The sequence below is a fragment of the Barbus barbus genome, assembly GCF_936440315.1.
Source record: "Barbus barbus genome assembly, chromosome: 29".
NCBI classification, from domain to species: domain Eukaryota; kingdom Metazoa; phylum Chordata; class Actinopteri; order Cypriniformes; family Cyprinidae; genus Barbus; species Barbus barbus.
Window position 1 is genome coordinate 14,404,789 of NC_136757.1, and position 17,586 is coordinate 14,422,374.

The window sequence follows — 17,586 nt, forward strand, 5'->3', positions numbered from 1 at the left end:
CCTAGTCATCACCCAGAGAGTAGTATTTAACTTAAGGGTTATTTATGGTGTTTGATGGAAGTGTCTATGTGTGAGTGATTTAACACCTGATTATGGGCTTCTGGTTATAAATTGTCACTTTAAGCCCATCTCATTAAATTTCCTCTTTGCACAGAAGAGATCACAAGTGTACACTTCAAAGGTCTCAGTGTAACCTATCCTTGCAAGACAATGAAATATAGAAATGAATATTCTTCTTGTTACTAGTAAAACATATTTATTTGGGTAGTTAACGAATAGAATAGATCATTTAAACTTTTTCAACCATAGGGGAAAATTTGTTTAAAATTACAGCATATATTTACATTTACAATGAACTTACAAGGATAGTTCACACAAACATTTATACTCAAATTTTTCGTAACCAACATTCATCAAAATGTCTTTTATGTTCCACAAAAGAAAAAAAGGAACAACGTGAACGCGAGTAAATTGCAATTGTAATTTTTGATGAACTACTCCTTGAAGTAGTCCTGTGGCAAGACATTTTTAAAGTTCAAATGTTCAATACAATTTAATATTCCAGTTAACAGGTTATACAAAACTGCATACATTATAATTACATAAGATAAAAAAATCTTGTTCAAAATAGCTTTAAATGTATAGTATGTCACCCTGCTTGAAAGTTCATGCCAACTACCCATGCAATTATTTAGGATGGCAACGAATAATGGAATGTACGATGGCCTGAGGATATCTGTTATTTAAGAGGTCTATTTTAGGTATTATGATCACAGATTAATGTTGTGATTGTGTGTTTACCTTACATAGATTCACTGAAGCAATATTTTCTTTAACATTTATAATTACAGGCTATTAAGTTCCTCAGGACCAGATGCAGACTCAATAACGAATGGAATTTTTTGAGAGACGGAATTATTTTCCAAATAGCATTCCGTTTACATTACTTCTAATGATATTTCATTCTGGTTTTAAAGATCTGTTCCTGCCTAAAGAATATTGCCAGAAGATATGGAAAGGAACCACGATCTGGATCTTGATCCTAATAAAGATGACCTGCCCCTGCGGGCTAACACCAACCATATGCTCGTCCGACACTATGTTCTTGACCTGACTGTTCACTTCCAAAAGAAGGTCATTGGTGGCAGCATTGTTCTGTTTCTGGAGCCCGGTGTGGTTTCCAGCAAACAAGGTGAATTAGGATCTATATCAAACACACCAGTGCAAAACATATCTCGGGTGTCATCTAAACATGATGCAAGTTCTCCCATCACACCTGAGCCAAATAAGGTGATACCCCCTGAGGAACCATCACGTTTGAGTGGAGGAAATGATGTCAGTAGTGTCTTGTGGGGTGATGAGAGTGAAGAATTCACCTTGGTGCTGGATTGCTGTGACCTGACTGTGTCAAAAGTGGAAGAGTTGGATGTAACTACAGTACCTGATTTAAAGAAACTTGATGTAGACAAACAACATGAAAATACAGATCATCCGTCATCCAGTCTGGTACAAAAGCTGGTCTCTATGTCTTCCGTCTGCTGGAGACTGCAGCATGAGCTATATGCCCAATGCAGCCATTCATCTACTGTTCATAATGCTCAACCTCTATGGTTCCACACAGACCGGTGGAGTCTTCAGATCAGGAAGGAAGGGGTTTGTTCCTCTCATGATTTCCCACGTGCTGTCAGAATATGGTATGAAACTAAGCCCACAGGTGGTTCTGTGAGGTGGACAAAAGACCAGGATGGCAGGTACAAACCATGTGTAGATATTTACATGCACCCACAACTACGGTTGGATTATATTCCTACATTTCCTAGAGTCACAAGCTCTTGGTTCAACTAAATGTAATTCAGATTAATTTGGACATAAATCTGTTATAAATATTTTTAACAAAGATAAAAAAAAACCTTCTTGATTTACATGTGTGTATGTATACAGTACATACATACAATATTTAACAGTAACAAACGCTAGCCTGATTGATTCATGATTCAAATGGTTCATTAGTTGGGACGAGTCATTTGTTCATGAGTCGGACAACATTTCTGCTATCACGCTGTATGTTATGGCAGCAAGACAACTTAATAGAAATAATTTTCTTGGCATTATATTAATAACTTTGTTGTGGGACTGTAAATTTAAAAAAAAAATTACACTTGACAGTGTAATTTAATTTGCAGTCAATGGGACAGTCACAAGCCTCCCAGTTTTCATCCAAAATATCGTAAATTGTGTTTTGAGGACGAACGAAGCTTTTACGGGTTTGGAAAGACATGGGAGGTAAGTGATTGATGACTAAATTTGCATTTGGGGTGGAATATCACTCTAATGTTTTCTTGTTATCATTTCACTGTCACTGCCACCGTTTTATCTTATCGCATTAAACTCTAAATGTAAGCTTGGGTAATATATGACTTATTTTGACGTTGAACTGTTCAGGAATAGAGTAAAATATCGACAGTGGCATTTTAATAATCCACATTTTTCAAATTAAAGAGTTCAAATGAATATCGCGACGAAGAGTCCACCTTTTCACCCAGTTCGACTCACACACAACCATATCCAGGATATTCTGATGCCATCTTTATCTTTTAGATGCTGTGTATATACCATGGGCTCGCCCATCAACAACAGAGCCCTCTTCCCGTGCCAGGAGCCACCTGTTGCCATGTCAACGTGGCAGGCGCGTGTGAGAGCTCCGTGTGATTACACTGTTCTAATGAGTGGTGAAAATCAAGCCTTTACGAAGCCTGCGGAGACAGGTACAGTTAAAACCCTTACTCAGCACTTCAGAGTCACGGGGGTGTAATTTAATGCGCTAATTTTATTATGGAAAATGCTTAAGTCTTTTCTTTACTCTGTTCAGGTTTTCTGCTGTGGGATTATTATGTTACAATGCCAATGCCAGCCTCTACCTTTACCATAGCGGTGGGGCAATGGCTAGAGGCTGGAGTAAAACATCCCAACTTTGAGGTGGAAAAAACGGACAAACCTTACGATAAAGAACCCAGGTATCTTGTTATGATCAATGTCAAATGTCCAGAAGAACAAGAGGTATTACATAGTCCAATTATTACATTGTAATTTTTTTTTTACATTAACTTAAGATACAAGACAAAAAGTTACATGCTGCACATTTCAGTGCTTTTAAAACAGAACATGTTTTCAGTGCTGCTTTTGTTTGTTCCAAAAGGTTTATGTATAATTTGAAGTCATTTATAAAATGTTAGAAATTTGGTTAGCAAAGAGTACATTTCTATGGTACCATATTTTCTGTGTAAAATAAATAAATGCATGTTGTTTTTTACCTTCCAAAATGTCTTTCTGAAAATGAACAAAAAGACATGCACCCAGATTTTCTGTTAATAAATCCTTCCATTATAATCTTGAATAAATACAATGATAAAACAAATGCAGAATTCAGCAAAATTAAAAGATAATTGTTTCTTTTTCAAGTCTATAAAATTCACAGGTGTTATGAAATGTTCAGCTTAAATCTTTCCAAAACATGCTTGATGATGATATGTAGTGATGATGCTGATAAAATATTATGCATTCTAAATGGAACCAACAGTCATCAATATTTCCATATTGCATTGCTATTGGTCTTCTTTCTCGCATCTGTTTGCCTACTAAACTGTGATTTGTCTTTGGTGTCTTGCATATATATGTAACTTTTTATAGCCATCTTTATAGGACACATTGGCACTGTAATATTTATTTTGTGCAGTTGACAGAAAACTGGACATGGCATTTTCAGTGCAGTATTTATTTTACTGTATGCTGAATCAAAGCCTAAAAGTTGGTTGTTTATAGGGTATTCTGCTTGAATATTTGCATCTTTCTCTGTATTGCAGTTTTTCTTTGGACAATGACGATCAGCAATATGTTTGCTCCCACATGGACTATCCCTGTCGCTTCATGGTCAGTGCTGCCAGGGCTCAGACTGTTATACCTCACCGGGTATTTGCCCCACCCTGCCACCTGCAGAAGGCAAATGACATGGTTTTACCCCTACTGCCTCTCTGTCTGACTGCAGCCCACTCTGTTCTTGGTGTCCATCCATTCTCACGTCTAGATGTGCTCATTGTTCCCTCAGGGTTCTCCAGTCTGGGCATGGCCAGGTAAATGCTGCATTTCTCTTAAATATGATTCTGAAATAAAAATATTTGTTTAATCTGTAGCATGCAGCATTCTTAAGGGAATGTCATGCTTTTTTCTGTGCGATAACAATAAATAGGGACTGGAACTTTCTAAACATCAAAAAGGACAAAATGCAGAAGAAAATCGTAAAATAAAGGTGGTCCATAAAATTCCTACATTTTATTCCAAGTTTTCTGAAGCTTTTTGGAGAAGTATTGCATTCTTTTCATCATTATTTAAGATTATTGCAAACAACGACCAGGACATTTTTCTCAAATTCTCCTTTTATTTCATGGAAAGTCATACAGATGTTCAACAAAATGAGGATGAAATTATAATTTTTGGATGAATTGCTTGTTTAAAACATGTTTTCACTACATATTTTTCTGTTATTTGTCAGTGAAAACTAAACGTGCATCCATATTGGTTTTTGCCAGTTTTTGCACACTCCCTCTCAGTTGCATGTTGCTTAATACTGCATAAGAATATGTTTTAATTTCTCATCAACAGCAGTAAACTAAAACACTAACCCGTCTTATTTAGTCTGCAAAACAGAGGTTTCAGAAATCAAGTACTCTGAATATCAAGCCATCGCTTGGCAGCTGTTGCCACTAATTCCCTTTTGGCCTTTGGGCATTGCCCTCCAGGATGCCGCAGTTTTTATGAATTGACTGATTTAAATGCAATTTTTGGCCAACGATGCTGTTTGTTTAGTAGTCTGGGTGGCTTGGGGTGTTGAGAACCTGTTGGATCTGTTTAAATGGCAGCAGTGAAGCTCATTTTCCTTACACTACTCAGGAAGGTCACTACTCAGGAAATGCTCAATGAAGTATGTGTGTGCACTGTGTTTTGTTTGTTTACAGTATACCACACTTTGTGTTTGCTTCAAATCAGTGCTTGACTAGAATTTGATATGGGATTTCAGCAACTGCTTTGGATATAAGCAAACAGTAGTAAAAGAAAAGTAATTTGGCTGACTTACACAGGGTGACCACAGGTCTTCCCGTATTTCCCACCATCTCCCTGTCCAGGAATAAGTATTCCACAGGATATGAGGTCATTACCCGGTGCCCCAGGCTGGTGCCAGCCATTCACTGAGAGAAAATGTCACATTCTAATTAGCACTGGGCATGCATCTTAACAGTGGTCACTCCTCTGTTTTTCTTTTCCTGAATTAGGTACTCCCTTTCTGCTTGAGCTAATGTGAAGCACAGGACTGCATGATTTTTTATTTTTTGGTCTTGAGAGTATTTAGTTGCCTCACTGTTTATTACAGCTGGGTTTTATTAGCCGCCCTGTGATAACTGCCAGTGGATGACAGAAATCTGTCTGTATGTGAGAGAAAGGGATACTTTTCTTCCCTCTCCTTTGCCCTGTATGGGTCACAGCAGACAGACAGTTGCCCCTTCTCTATGGAATGGTACAGTCCTCCAGGCCTTTCTTGAAGCCCAAATCAGAGCAAAAAAATAGTAATCAACAAAGTACATTTGGGGCCAGGAGAGGAGCACTTTGAGATGCCGATCCCCCAGGATGTTGGAGAGGATGTGTGGATTATTCCCAGCAACAAAAGCCTTTCGCTCCTGGAACCACTTCAGAGACAGGAGCTGTTTAATCTGAAAATTGGGAAGTATGTGGGCCCAAATCCTTGGGGCCAAGCCAATATCTGCTTTTATATCATGCTTGTTCATTTGCAGCTGGGAATTTGGACGTAGCAGCGGTGCTTCTGGTGGTTCTCTGGAGGGATGGAAGTAAAGATTAAGAAGTCAAGAAAGGCTAGGCCTGATAGTGTGTGCTGTGCTTCCTCCCAAATACCCGAATGACTGCTGTCCCAGTGCACAAAAACAGCAATTCCACCGGGACGTTATTCTTGGTTTGATTCCTCCGAACCTGATTTGTGAAATCTTATAATCTGATGACAGGCTTTATGAAGCTTGAGGGAATATTTCTGCGAGGAACATCATCACACTTCCATCTTGTGTGTTGCTGACCGATCACGTAGGGTTGATTCTACGCCTTGCCAGCTACGAGGCAATGACGTAAACATGAGATGCTCGTATCTTCAGATCTTCAGAGGAAGGGCACAGCACTTTCCTCAACTTTGAAGGTGGTCACTTTCTGTCCCTTAACACCTCTTTTTCGCCACAGCAGGACATAGTTGGAATACTTCATGTGCCAGATGTGCAAATATGGGCATCAGCTGCTTTTCGGTGAGACTGAAGGCTTCGAGATCTCAGAGAAAACCCATTTCATTGTGTTTTCCCACACTATGTCAATGATGTAAGGTGTTCAGTGACAGTAGGTGGGTGATAGTTTTATCTACAGATGCCTTTTGATGTAGGATCCAAAACTGTTTTCCTGCAGCTGCCAAAGTTTGTATTAAGTCATCACTAAATTGTTGCTGTATGGTATAAAGCAAGCATACCACAAGTAGTGCTTTTGGGAGAGATTCAAATTTGTCCACATGAATAACTTGTATAGAGATATAAGTTAAAGGAATTCCTGCTCAGTATTATTCATCCAGACGTTCTTATGAGTAATTTCCAACCCATTGAAGTGCATTTTGTGTATTTTTACACTGTAAAAATAGCTCATCTCGGTCAATTACTCTGCTGCTGAGACTAGCAGTTGACCTTATATAGCAGGGTTCCTCAAATCTTTCCCTAGAGGGCCAATCTGCTGCAGAGTTTAGCTCCAACCCTGATCAAACTCACCTACCTGTGATTTTCTAATGATCTTGAAGACACTGATTAGCATGTTCAGGTGTGTTTGATTAGGGTTAGAGCTAAAACCAGATTTGAGGATGCCTGTTATATAGCCTGTTAGCTCTGACTGAACTATGAAGCGGTCTGGACCAGCACCCAAAGAGCCGGAGTGATCTGAAGAGCGAGTTGGAAGAAATATGCAGAACATGCCTTAAAAATCTTAAAACTTATTCCAGAATCAGTGCATCTTCCAGAATCAGCTCAGTCGACACGACATGTGGCTGTTATAAAGTTGATTACCACAAAAATTAAAGGGTTAATTCACCTAAAAATGAAAGTTCTTTCAATAATTACTCACCCTCATGTCTTTCCAAACCCATAAGAACTTTGTTCATCTTCGGAACATAAATTACAATATTTTTTATAAAATTCCGAGAGCTCTCTGACCCTCTAAGACACTGGATCCTGCGTCAGCAGCACCACACGTATGCTCCTTGGTACTCTGAATGCGCATCGAAAACTGACAGGGAAGAGAAGAAATTGTTGAATGAAGTCGTTTTTTTTTGTTTTCTTTGCACACAAAAAGTACTCTCATAGCTTCATAACATTACTGTTGAAACACTGATATCATATGGACTATTTTAATGATGTCCTTACTACCTTTCTGGGCCTTGAACGTGGTAGTTGCGTGGCTGTCTATGCAGAGTCAGAAAGCTCTAGGATTTCATCAAATATATCTTAATTTGTGTTCCGAATAACGTCTTATGGGTTTAGAACGACATGAGGGTAAGTAATTAATGACAGAATTTTTATTTTTGTGTGAACTATCCCCTTTAAATTCAAGCAAATAGGTTTAAAATTTATAGCTACAATAATCTATAGTTATGAAATAATTTGTTTTGGCAATCAACATTGTGCCACAAATGCTGTTCTTTCTTTCAGCTTAACTTTTATTAACTTTTAAACCAGAATTGTCACAACTGTCTCTCTACTGTACAGTATATGAGTGAATTATCTGCTCCATCTGGATTTGAGCTGTTTTGGGGACTTTTATTTGTTCGAGCTGAAGGAAAGAGCAGGTGGTACATTTTGCCCAGAGAGCTGTAGACCTTCAGCTTGGTGGAGACCATACTCTTCATCACCTGAACAGGTAGTCAGCAATTGAACAGAAGGAATAAAGAAGAAATTTGGGTCTGTTTCCCTAAGGTGCTACGTTAGCTGTTCAAGAGCTGCTGAAGGTAGGGATATTCAAGGTTAATCAGAGGTTACTGCACTCACACATGCTTTTCAGTACATTTATACGCAGAGTAGGACAAATTTGCTTTAAAGTGATTTTGGTATTCAGTGCAGTTATGATTATGTAAACTCTTTAAAGATTAACAATATACAATTTTTCCCCCTCAGAAATATGCACCACCCACATATGGCAAATTTGGGATTCGAAAATGTTTAAGGGCGAATTAATCATCCTTCTTACGTTCTGACTCATTAGAGTATGTTAGATTACAGCAGCATGAACAATTATTGGATTTTGGAGTTCTGAATAGCACAGGCATTATGTGGACCGAGGGTAATGAAAAAGCAAAAACATTATTTAAATGTAGACTCACATTTTAATGTCAGTGAGTTTGCAGCCGCATGAAATGCTCTCATTATAATCAGGCTGCCTCTGCCTTTGGTTGTCGAAATTGGTTTGTGCCTATTCAAATATTATATGCTTTTCCTACCGCGAGGGAAGGACTGATTAGTTATTCTGATTGGGCCACAAATGAATGCCTCAAACAATGAAGTAGTGCCACTTTTCAACATTACTTCTGTTTGTTATTGAGACTCTGACTTAAGCTTTTAGGGTATTTTCGAGGTGCTTTAGTTTTGTTGTGTGTGCCTTTACAGGTAATATCTGGATTGCATGAACTCCCAAGTTCATTTATTTGCTGACGTGCTCTTCCTGCAGTCTTAAAATGACCATATGTGGAAAGGAAAGTGAAGTCCCTTGGGTGCGGGGCGTAATGTGGACGACGGATGTGAAGCTTTTGGAATGTGCTGGACTAGCCAGGGAGCTCGGGAGGCTGAGATAACACCACTTAAATAGCCCTTTCTCTCCCTCTTTCTTCTCGCTACCTCTCTCTCTCGTTTCACTTTCTTGTTTCACTCCTCTCTGATTGCTGAGTAACCTAAGAAGTGTGTGACAGAGAACGTCTTTCAGATCAGGGGGACTTTGGCACGAAAGACAGCTGTTAATCAAATTGTCAAGGATGAGATGTTTTTCTCCGCCGAGAGTCCACCGAGAGGGTTTTCTGTCCCTCCTTTGGCTGCATGTGCACAAAAACCACTGCGAGGAAAAGAATTCAGAGCATGCTTGCACCTGGAGAACAGGGAAGCATGTTTAAAACGCAGACATAGTTCTACGATTGTTGTCTCTATTAGGCTGTTTTGACTTCATTAGGTGCTCTTTCAGTTTCCTGATCTCCTCGTCTGGATATATGTGTGCTGCAAATTCCGTCATTTTTCTTTAAATGTAAACAAGCAGCATCCGATTTAGCAAGCAGGTTGTTATTAGTACTACATTCCTGCGTTGTTATCAGGGGCCCTTGCTTCCTTGCTTTATCGGTCTCATACTTAACCCCTTTCTGGATGTCCAGCCTGAGTCATACTCCTATTTACCCGCCACGTCTTCATGGGATGATTCCAAAAAACTTCCTTGGTGTGGTTTCAGACCAGACTCATATTCTCCACTGTAAATGCTGGGCATATAGGAAAACAAATGGATATTGCTGTGTGAGACAGAACGTGTGTCTAAATGAATCAAATCTGTATGGCACAGAGAGAGTTTATTTGGCCCTGGGGCTGATTTAAGGCAGTAGGAGTGGCAGTAGAAGCTGGTAAATTAGAGCAAAGTGTGAGGTGGGGAGCCATTACCCAGCATCCCTGGAGGAGCATCTACCATACAAAAATCCAAAATGGATGAGCCCATTCAAAGACTGGGCAGATGTCCCTGCTATGTGTATACTGAATCACTCGATGACACCGTAATAGCGCCTGCCATTGCGTTTAATCTGATTCTCCAAGCCAAGAAAGCTGCCTTTCTTCCCCCAGACCTCCGACCAGACACAAATATAACAAATCTAAGCACAGAGAATCTTTAGAAGTCTGTAGCAGACTAGGACAGGGTGTTATTGCTAGATTTAAGTTAATCGTCCTTCCCGTGGAGTCAGGATAAACCCCAGAGAGAGATGCACAAAAGCGTTGAGAAGCAAGAAATGTTGACATTGTGGTTAACCAGCTAAAGTTATATAGACTTGATTGTATGTAGGCTGTTGGCACTCCACACATTTGAGCACACACTTCATTCACAAATATTATTTCATTATTCAATGCAACAATGACATATTACATTAAATAATACAGATATGCTCTATGTAGGGATGTAACAATTCACTCAACTCCCGATGCAATATGATTCATGATACTGATTTCACTATATGATTTTCTCGTGCTTTTTTTTAACAAAATGAGATTTAAGACAAACTATAAATGAAAAGGTGTCCTTTTATTATTTCTCGGAGAAAATGCTACATATTTCTTGGTGGAATTGAAATATGGCAAATAACAAAATTGAATTGAAATTTTAAAACAAATCCCAAATCAAAAACGAATCTCTCAGAAATCCCAAACTAAGGCTTTGTCTTTGCTCTATTTAAAATTAGCGGCAACAACTGCATTTTAATCACAAGTCAAACAAAGATGCTACATACATGCAGCATGAGCGGTTTTTGATTTAAATAAGATTGTATAAATTTGAAGCAAAAACAGAATGGTTTGACTTTAGTTTTGTTAAATTATGCTACATAAAAAATATCTGAAAAAGAAACAAAAACAGCACCCAGGCTGAACGAAAACGCAAAATTCACTCTCTGACAGAAGGTGGCGCTTATGGAACAGCAGCAATACAACGTTTCCTTGGTTGCCGCTGTAAACAACGAAGTGTTGCGCTTATAAATATTATGCATTATACAGAGGCAGGATGAAAAGAAAATACCACATAAATATTTATGTAGACAGTCTGTTCTCTGGAGAGATATATTCATATCGAAATTCATTTAATCGACTTAAATCGTTTACATATTTATTTTTACATATGTTTTCAACGGTGCATTGTTATATCCCTAACTCTATGTATTTACAGTATGTACTATATTTACCAAGGTTTTTTTTTGACTGCCATTAAGCCACAAATTACTTTAGTCTCATATTTTTTTTTTTTTTTTTTTTTATTCCTGAAAAGAGCATTTTGAAATTGCACATTGTACTACTTATATATTTGAGCCTGATGACATCAGCTGAAAAGCAAAGTTGTTTTGGTCAAGTTTGATTTCATGTTGTCTTTTCTGTGTCCTGCATTCCACACGTGCCATAAATCTGCATTCTCGACCAGTGACTTCATTCATAATATAGCTTTGAACATTGGAAGGAAGCTCAGATAATGGGGCTTCGCACACTGTAAGCTTTGCATAAACATCTGCTGCTGCTTCTCAGTCCGGATGGTCTTTCTGGCGCTGATGAGCACCTCCGGCTCTGTTTACGCACACTCCTCAGCAAGCCTCTGAAACGTTAATATGGAGCAATCAAGTTAAAATGGTGCCATGAGGCACTCCGCGATAAACATCGTCAGCGATGCGAGCGAGGGTCTATTTTCCAGATTTCCCACTCGTATGGTTGGTAGAACGTCTACATATGGATTGCATTGTTGTGGTGATCTGTAGCAGGCTGTGTTTGCTTCACAGAGCACATGCTACAAATCTTGATAGTCTCGCCACAGCAGCGGCCTCTGTGTGTGGGTATTTATTCTCAGGATTTCATGTTTGACACATGTGATCTGTCCTAAAAAGGACTGGCATGTAAAGGGAGCCCCACAGGGCCTACAGAGAGAATCACACCTAATTTTGCAGCCCCACAACCTAATCTACAGTCTAGACAGGAATACCACCCATTAAGGCCTGATAGCCAGGAAGAAAAGGGACTGTGGTAGATCAGTTTTATTCTGCGAGGTTCTTCCAGGTTTTTCCATCTATAATAAGCTCATGCAATCAGACTGAGGAGAGTGGGAAATTAAATAAGAGACAAAGAGAAAGAATGAGCGCAGCCAGCACATTAGTAGACCCACTTTGAGGAGGTGATGATAATATGGCTCTGAATGTCTGAAACGGCACTAGCTCATAGACTTCTCATTGGGGGTTGGTCATTGCCTAGTGGTTAATGATCTGGGTTCAGGGGCATAACTACCCATTTGTTGGAGGTTGATGCCCTTTAGTGCTTTTTATTTCACTGTATGATGTAGTTTAGAAGAGTTCTTACCTTTTTGGCTTTTTAGAGTCTAATATGTTTGATGACAGTTTCATGTCAGTAAGTAAATGTTTACATGCACAGTTGTAATCGAGTTACAGTGGGTTTTGCTGTCTTAAATGAAAAGTTCACCCAAAAATGTGGAACTCAGGTTTGGAACGACATGAGGGTGAGTAAATTATGACAGAATTTTAATTTTTGGGTGAACTATCCCTTAATGTATACATGACACAATGCATTGAAGTATTAAACTCATATTCAACTCATAAGCCAATTATTTTGATTTGATCAATGTGTATTCATACTGTAGAGGACGATGATGAGCATCATTGCGTTAGGTCATTTAGTCTCACTTAGGTCGGAAATTATGCCGTCTGGTTTTTGCAAAGCATTTACATGACATTTTAAAAAGGCAAACTATTGCTTTAGCCTGACTAAAATTTAACTTTGTAAAGTGCATAGAAGCCCACTTATTGACTCACCTGTGCTTTCAAGTTTGTTTAGAAGTCTGTTCAAGCAAACTTGAGTTTCATGCAAAAAAGGCTTAAATGTCATATGCCTAGTTGTTTAATACCGTAGTATGACTAGGTTCATGAGTGTGCAATATTTGCTGTTAAAAACTAATAAGAGTCCAGGTTGAAATGATGTTCCAGGCATTGCCACTTCTGCTGAAAGTTCCTGGAGGTCTTCCTCCAGTTCACAACAGGAAGGATGTGGGACAGTTATGAGATCTTGCCTCAGCAGTACTGTACAAACGTACTGTGGCCCGTTGAATGAAGCTAGCTGAACAAACTCATGGTGTATTCACACCTGTCTTGTTTTGTTCGATTGAATCGAACTCAAGTTCGTTTCCCACCTTGGTGCGGATCTTTTGGGCAGGTGTGAATACAGCAATCGCACTCGGGTGTGGACCAAACAACCGTACTGAGATCCAGCTGAAAAGATAGTCTCGGTCCGGTTCCAAACGAACTCTGGTACGGTTGAATGGATGAACCAATGAATGGATGACCTTAAGCACACGTGTGTTTTTTTTACAGTTTAGGTTTCACTTGCAAAAAGGGCAGTGTGAAAGTGAACCGCACCAAACAAAATCAGCATTGTATTTGGTCTGGACCAAAGCAAGTGAACTAGCAGACTTTCCTGGTGTGAATACACCCTCAGAGTTTCAGAGTAGGTTTAGAGTTGACAAAACCAAACAAATCAAGCCTGGTTTAGATCAGGTTCAGCGGGCTCGCAATTATCAATGTGAACATTCTCTGTCAACTCAGGGTTGATTCAGAGTTTGTGATTAACTCTGGAGCGCATGCACCTGAAAGTGAGGCACGTGCAGCAAACAGCCAATCATGTGAAACATGGAGTGTCAGTTTGTTTCACTTCTCGTGAGAGTGTGTGCAGTTCACTTGCTGAAGATTAAGAGATGTCATTATTAAAAATATACTAAATTTATATACATTTACAAGGCAGGTGTTAGAGAAGGCAGCAGAAAGAAAATATATGAATTTAATAATTTATATAGTTTCACAAAGAGCTTTTTTAAAGCTTGTGTGTGTGTAAATTAATTTAAATGAAAATTGAATTGCCGTTTCGTATAATAATTCTATGAATATATTATATAAACTCAGATTTTGCTTAAACTGAAAGCAAACTTACCTGGGTAAAAACCGAAACCAGCTGTGTGCAACAGGCCTCTGTATAGACAAACAACAGTACAGCTGTTGAAGCACATGTAGTAGTCGTTTGTTACATCATCTCATTTGCATGTATGACCACTTTTGGTCTTCTGGTCTTGTCCACAATAAGGTCAGTGGAAAGATTAGACTTATTTTAGATCGCATGGATTCCGCTTGGACTAAATCACCAACACAATAAAAAGCTAAAAGCAAAGTAATTGGCTTTTTTTAGGAAATATATCATGAACTATGTTTTTCCCTGTTATTTGTTTGTTATATATTTTTTGTTAGATATAGTTTTTATATGAAGTATCTTAAGCAAAGCCGAGTACTTACTTTATTCGGTTGAACACAAAATAAGGTTTTTTGTTTGTTTGTTTTCGTGCAATGAAATCGACATAACTATCTCTCTAAGCAATTTTGCTTCTCAAGTATGTACATCTTGTTATATTGTATATTTAGCTATATAAAATGTATATAAAAAGAAAATGTAATTAGACAGGGTAACAAATAAACAATGAGGTTCAATGTAGATGGTAAATGATTTGCTCCCACCAACTTTTCCTCCACCATTAATCTGACATTCCACATTGAGAGGAGTTCAGTGTTTCCTCTGGTAATTACAGGGCAGGTGCTGATATCCTGTTCTTGGATGAAAGGATGTGATTCCTCTGTCTTTCAGTGAAGATATCTTTCAAGAATTGTTGCAGTGGTTTATTGATATACAGCACATGTGCTTGCTTGTGTGTGCCATAAAGGAGAACCTGTATAGTTCAGTTTTGGAAGAACTTTAATTCACTTCCAATCTATCTACAATATGTATTTATCCATTTATCCGTCCGTCTGTCCATCTGGCGAATTTAGGCAGATCTAGTGATTATTTCATCATTTGTTGTGTCAACCTGGTACCTTGTCAACATGATTTTGGACTGATAAAAAAACGTGTTCCTCTTACTCTTGGTAGTTGTGTCATGTTAGCCAATCAGGTTAGAGCTTGCTATAGTGAGAAACTACTTTCCGTTTTGTGAGAAATATTCCTCAGATGGTTAGTAAACAGACTCTGGTGCTCCACGTGTGAAAGAGAGGCTCTGTAGCTGCTGAAGAAATCCCTTTTGGCATCTGGCATTTGGACACTTTTAAAGAACAAGCGTCTGTTGTTTAACACTTATCCTTAACAGCGCTGGGCATTTTCTGGCATCTGTATCCAGAGACTGGGCTTTTTCTAAGTCCCTTAGCTCTACTTTAAAGAAAACTCTTAGGGCACACAGAATCCCGCTAAAATAACATATCGATGACTTTAGGGAGCCATAACAGTGTGAATGAAAGGCATGCCTGCCACCTTCAACTCAAGAGTCAAGGCCAACCTTTTTTATTGATTTCCTGCTGGTTGCTGTGGTCATTGTATAAAGAAAGCAACAGTGAGGATGAAAAAAAACCTCTTTCCAGACCCAGGCAAGGTGAACGTCTGGCTCAAAATGTAAAAAGACATTCATAAAACTCTCAGATTATTTTATCAGGTTCATTTTGCGAGGGGAAAAAGTGCTTGCGGCTATCTATGGCGGTATGTGTCACATTTGAAAACCATTATGTGGCTGAGCTGAAGCCTTAGGACACAAAAGAAACGGGTTTGTTTTTCCTGACTCGTAGGAACTTTGTTTGGAACATGGTCTTGATAACAGCCCATTTGCTGTACGAAACACACAAAGCTATCTGGTTGAAAAGGTCACTCAAGGTAATTTCGGGTGAGGAGGCAAACAATACCATATTTCATCTGGTTTTATGTGCAGTCTGAATCCTGAGGTCATGTTTTTTTCTTACACAGTTGAAAGAAAGAGCCTTATCTTCTAGTGGACATTTTTTCCAGCTTACAGTGTTGTCGTTCAGCACATTTCGTTGTGGAACTTATCACAGTAACATCTGAAGACAGTTTTACGTCTTGTAATTTGCCGCTATTAGCAAACGCACCTGGATTGTTTGGTGAAGGGTGCGGCACGGGTGGCTACTCTGAAATCCACTGGCAGCAAAGAGGCCTCATTTTGGCTGAGAGCTCCACCTCCTTAACGACAGTCTGTCTACAGGAGAGAAAATCCCACACTTTGATGTTCTTTCAGGGTGGCTGATTTTTATAACATGTTATAACTAGATCAGAGCTGAAGTCAGAGCTCCAAGTTCTCAGCACCCACAGTAATGTTATAACCAGTGATTTGTTAGTAGACCAAATACAACCATGTTGTTCAATCCCAGTCTGTTTTTCAAGTTTCTTCTTTACATAAGAAAATAAACTGTGATTTCTCATGTTTTTTTAGTCCACATATCGTGTTCCTGTCTCAAAGCGTGCTAACGGGTGAGAGGAATCTCTGTGGGGCGAGATTGTGCCACGAAATTGCCCATTCTTGGTTCGGGCTGGCCATCGGAGCACGGGACTGGACGGAAGAATGGATCAGCGAGGGATTTGCCACTTATTTAGAGGATGTATTCTGGAACCATGTTCAGAAGGTATTGCGATAAAGTTGAATCTTTGACTGCTTATGTGCCGCCAATCTAAGTTTGGGTTATCATTTCCCATCCATTGTTTTCTTCCTGTCACCTCTCAAACAGCAAAAAGCATCTAAAAGGGATAGTTCACCCAAAAATGAAAATTCTGTAATAAATTACTCCAAAATACATTCGTTCATCTTAGGAACACAAATTAAGATATTTTTGATGAATTCCAAGAGCTCTCTGACCCTCCCATAGACAGCAAGCATCCTAACATGATCAAGGCTCAGAAACGTAGCAAGGAGATCTTTAAAATAATCCATGTGACATCAGCGGCTCAACTGTAATTTTTTGAAGCTATGAGAATACTTTTTATGTGCAAACTAAAATAATGACTTTATTCAACAATTCGTCTCCTCCGTGTCACACTATAGCGCCATTTTGGAGAGTATCACATATGTAAACAACGTATGCTGTCCTGTGTCAACAGCACCGTACACGTATACGCTGTTTACGTTGTTTACACTTTGATCTGAGCGTAAACAACATATCCGCATGGCGCATGCATACGTTGCATACCTTGTTTACGTATGTGATACTCTCCAAAACGGCGCTATAGGGTGATGCGGAGGAGACAAATTGTTGAATAAAGTCGTTATTTTTTTGATGATGATGATGATGATACTTTATTGTCAGACAAGTCTGAAATTTTTCTCACATGACAAGATCCATGTTTACAACATTCAACACCAACAAATACATTTAATCTACACAGTACAAAAACATCATGCGTTATACATTACACTTACACTTAGGTATTACCTTACAGTACATCCTACATTACATATACTATAGATTTAAGGCTAAGACATCCTACATTACATATATTATACGTTTAAAACTACACCATATACTTTACAGCACCTTCACCTCTTATACTCTTGATTTTTGATAAAGTGTCTTATTTACATTTACATTTATATTTAGTCATTTAGCAGACGCTTTTATGCAAAGTGACTTACAAATGAGGACAATGCAAGCAATCAAAATCAACAAAAGAGCAATATATGCAAGTGCTATAACAAGTCTCAGTTAGCTCAACGCAGTACATGTAGCAAGGTTTTTATTTTAATTATATAATAAATAGTAAACAGATAGAATAGAAAATGAATAGAGCAAGCTAGTGTTTTTGTTAATTGTATAATAAATAAAAAGAAAACCAATTGATAGAATACAAAAAGATAAGA

General features: G+C 38.6%; 1 protein-coding gene across 2 annotated transcripts in view; it reads left to right on the forward strand.

Annotated features, from left to right (window-relative positions):
• The window catches only part of LOC306849444 (aminopeptidase O-like), an 84,174-nt gene that overhangs the window by 886 nt on the left and 65,702 nt on the right, over positions 1-17,586 (forward strand). The window contains exons 3-7 of one of the 2 annotated variants that reach the window (XM_079384470.1): positions 978-1,751; positions 2,599-2,765; positions 2,870-3,014; positions 3,861-4,127; positions 16,168-16,357. In XM_079384470.1, the coding sequence (XP_079240596.1) occupies positions 1,012-1,751; positions 2,599-2,765; positions 2,870-3,014; positions 3,861-4,127; positions 16,168-16,357 (1,509 nt within the window). In that variant the 5' untranslated portion in view covers positions 978-1,011. Of the gene's footprint in view, positions 1-851; positions 1,752-2,598; positions 2,766-2,869; positions 3,015-3,860; positions 4,128-16,167; positions 16,358-17,586 lie in introns of both variants that reach the window. The other variant, XM_079384471.1, reaches the window with a different exon arrangement.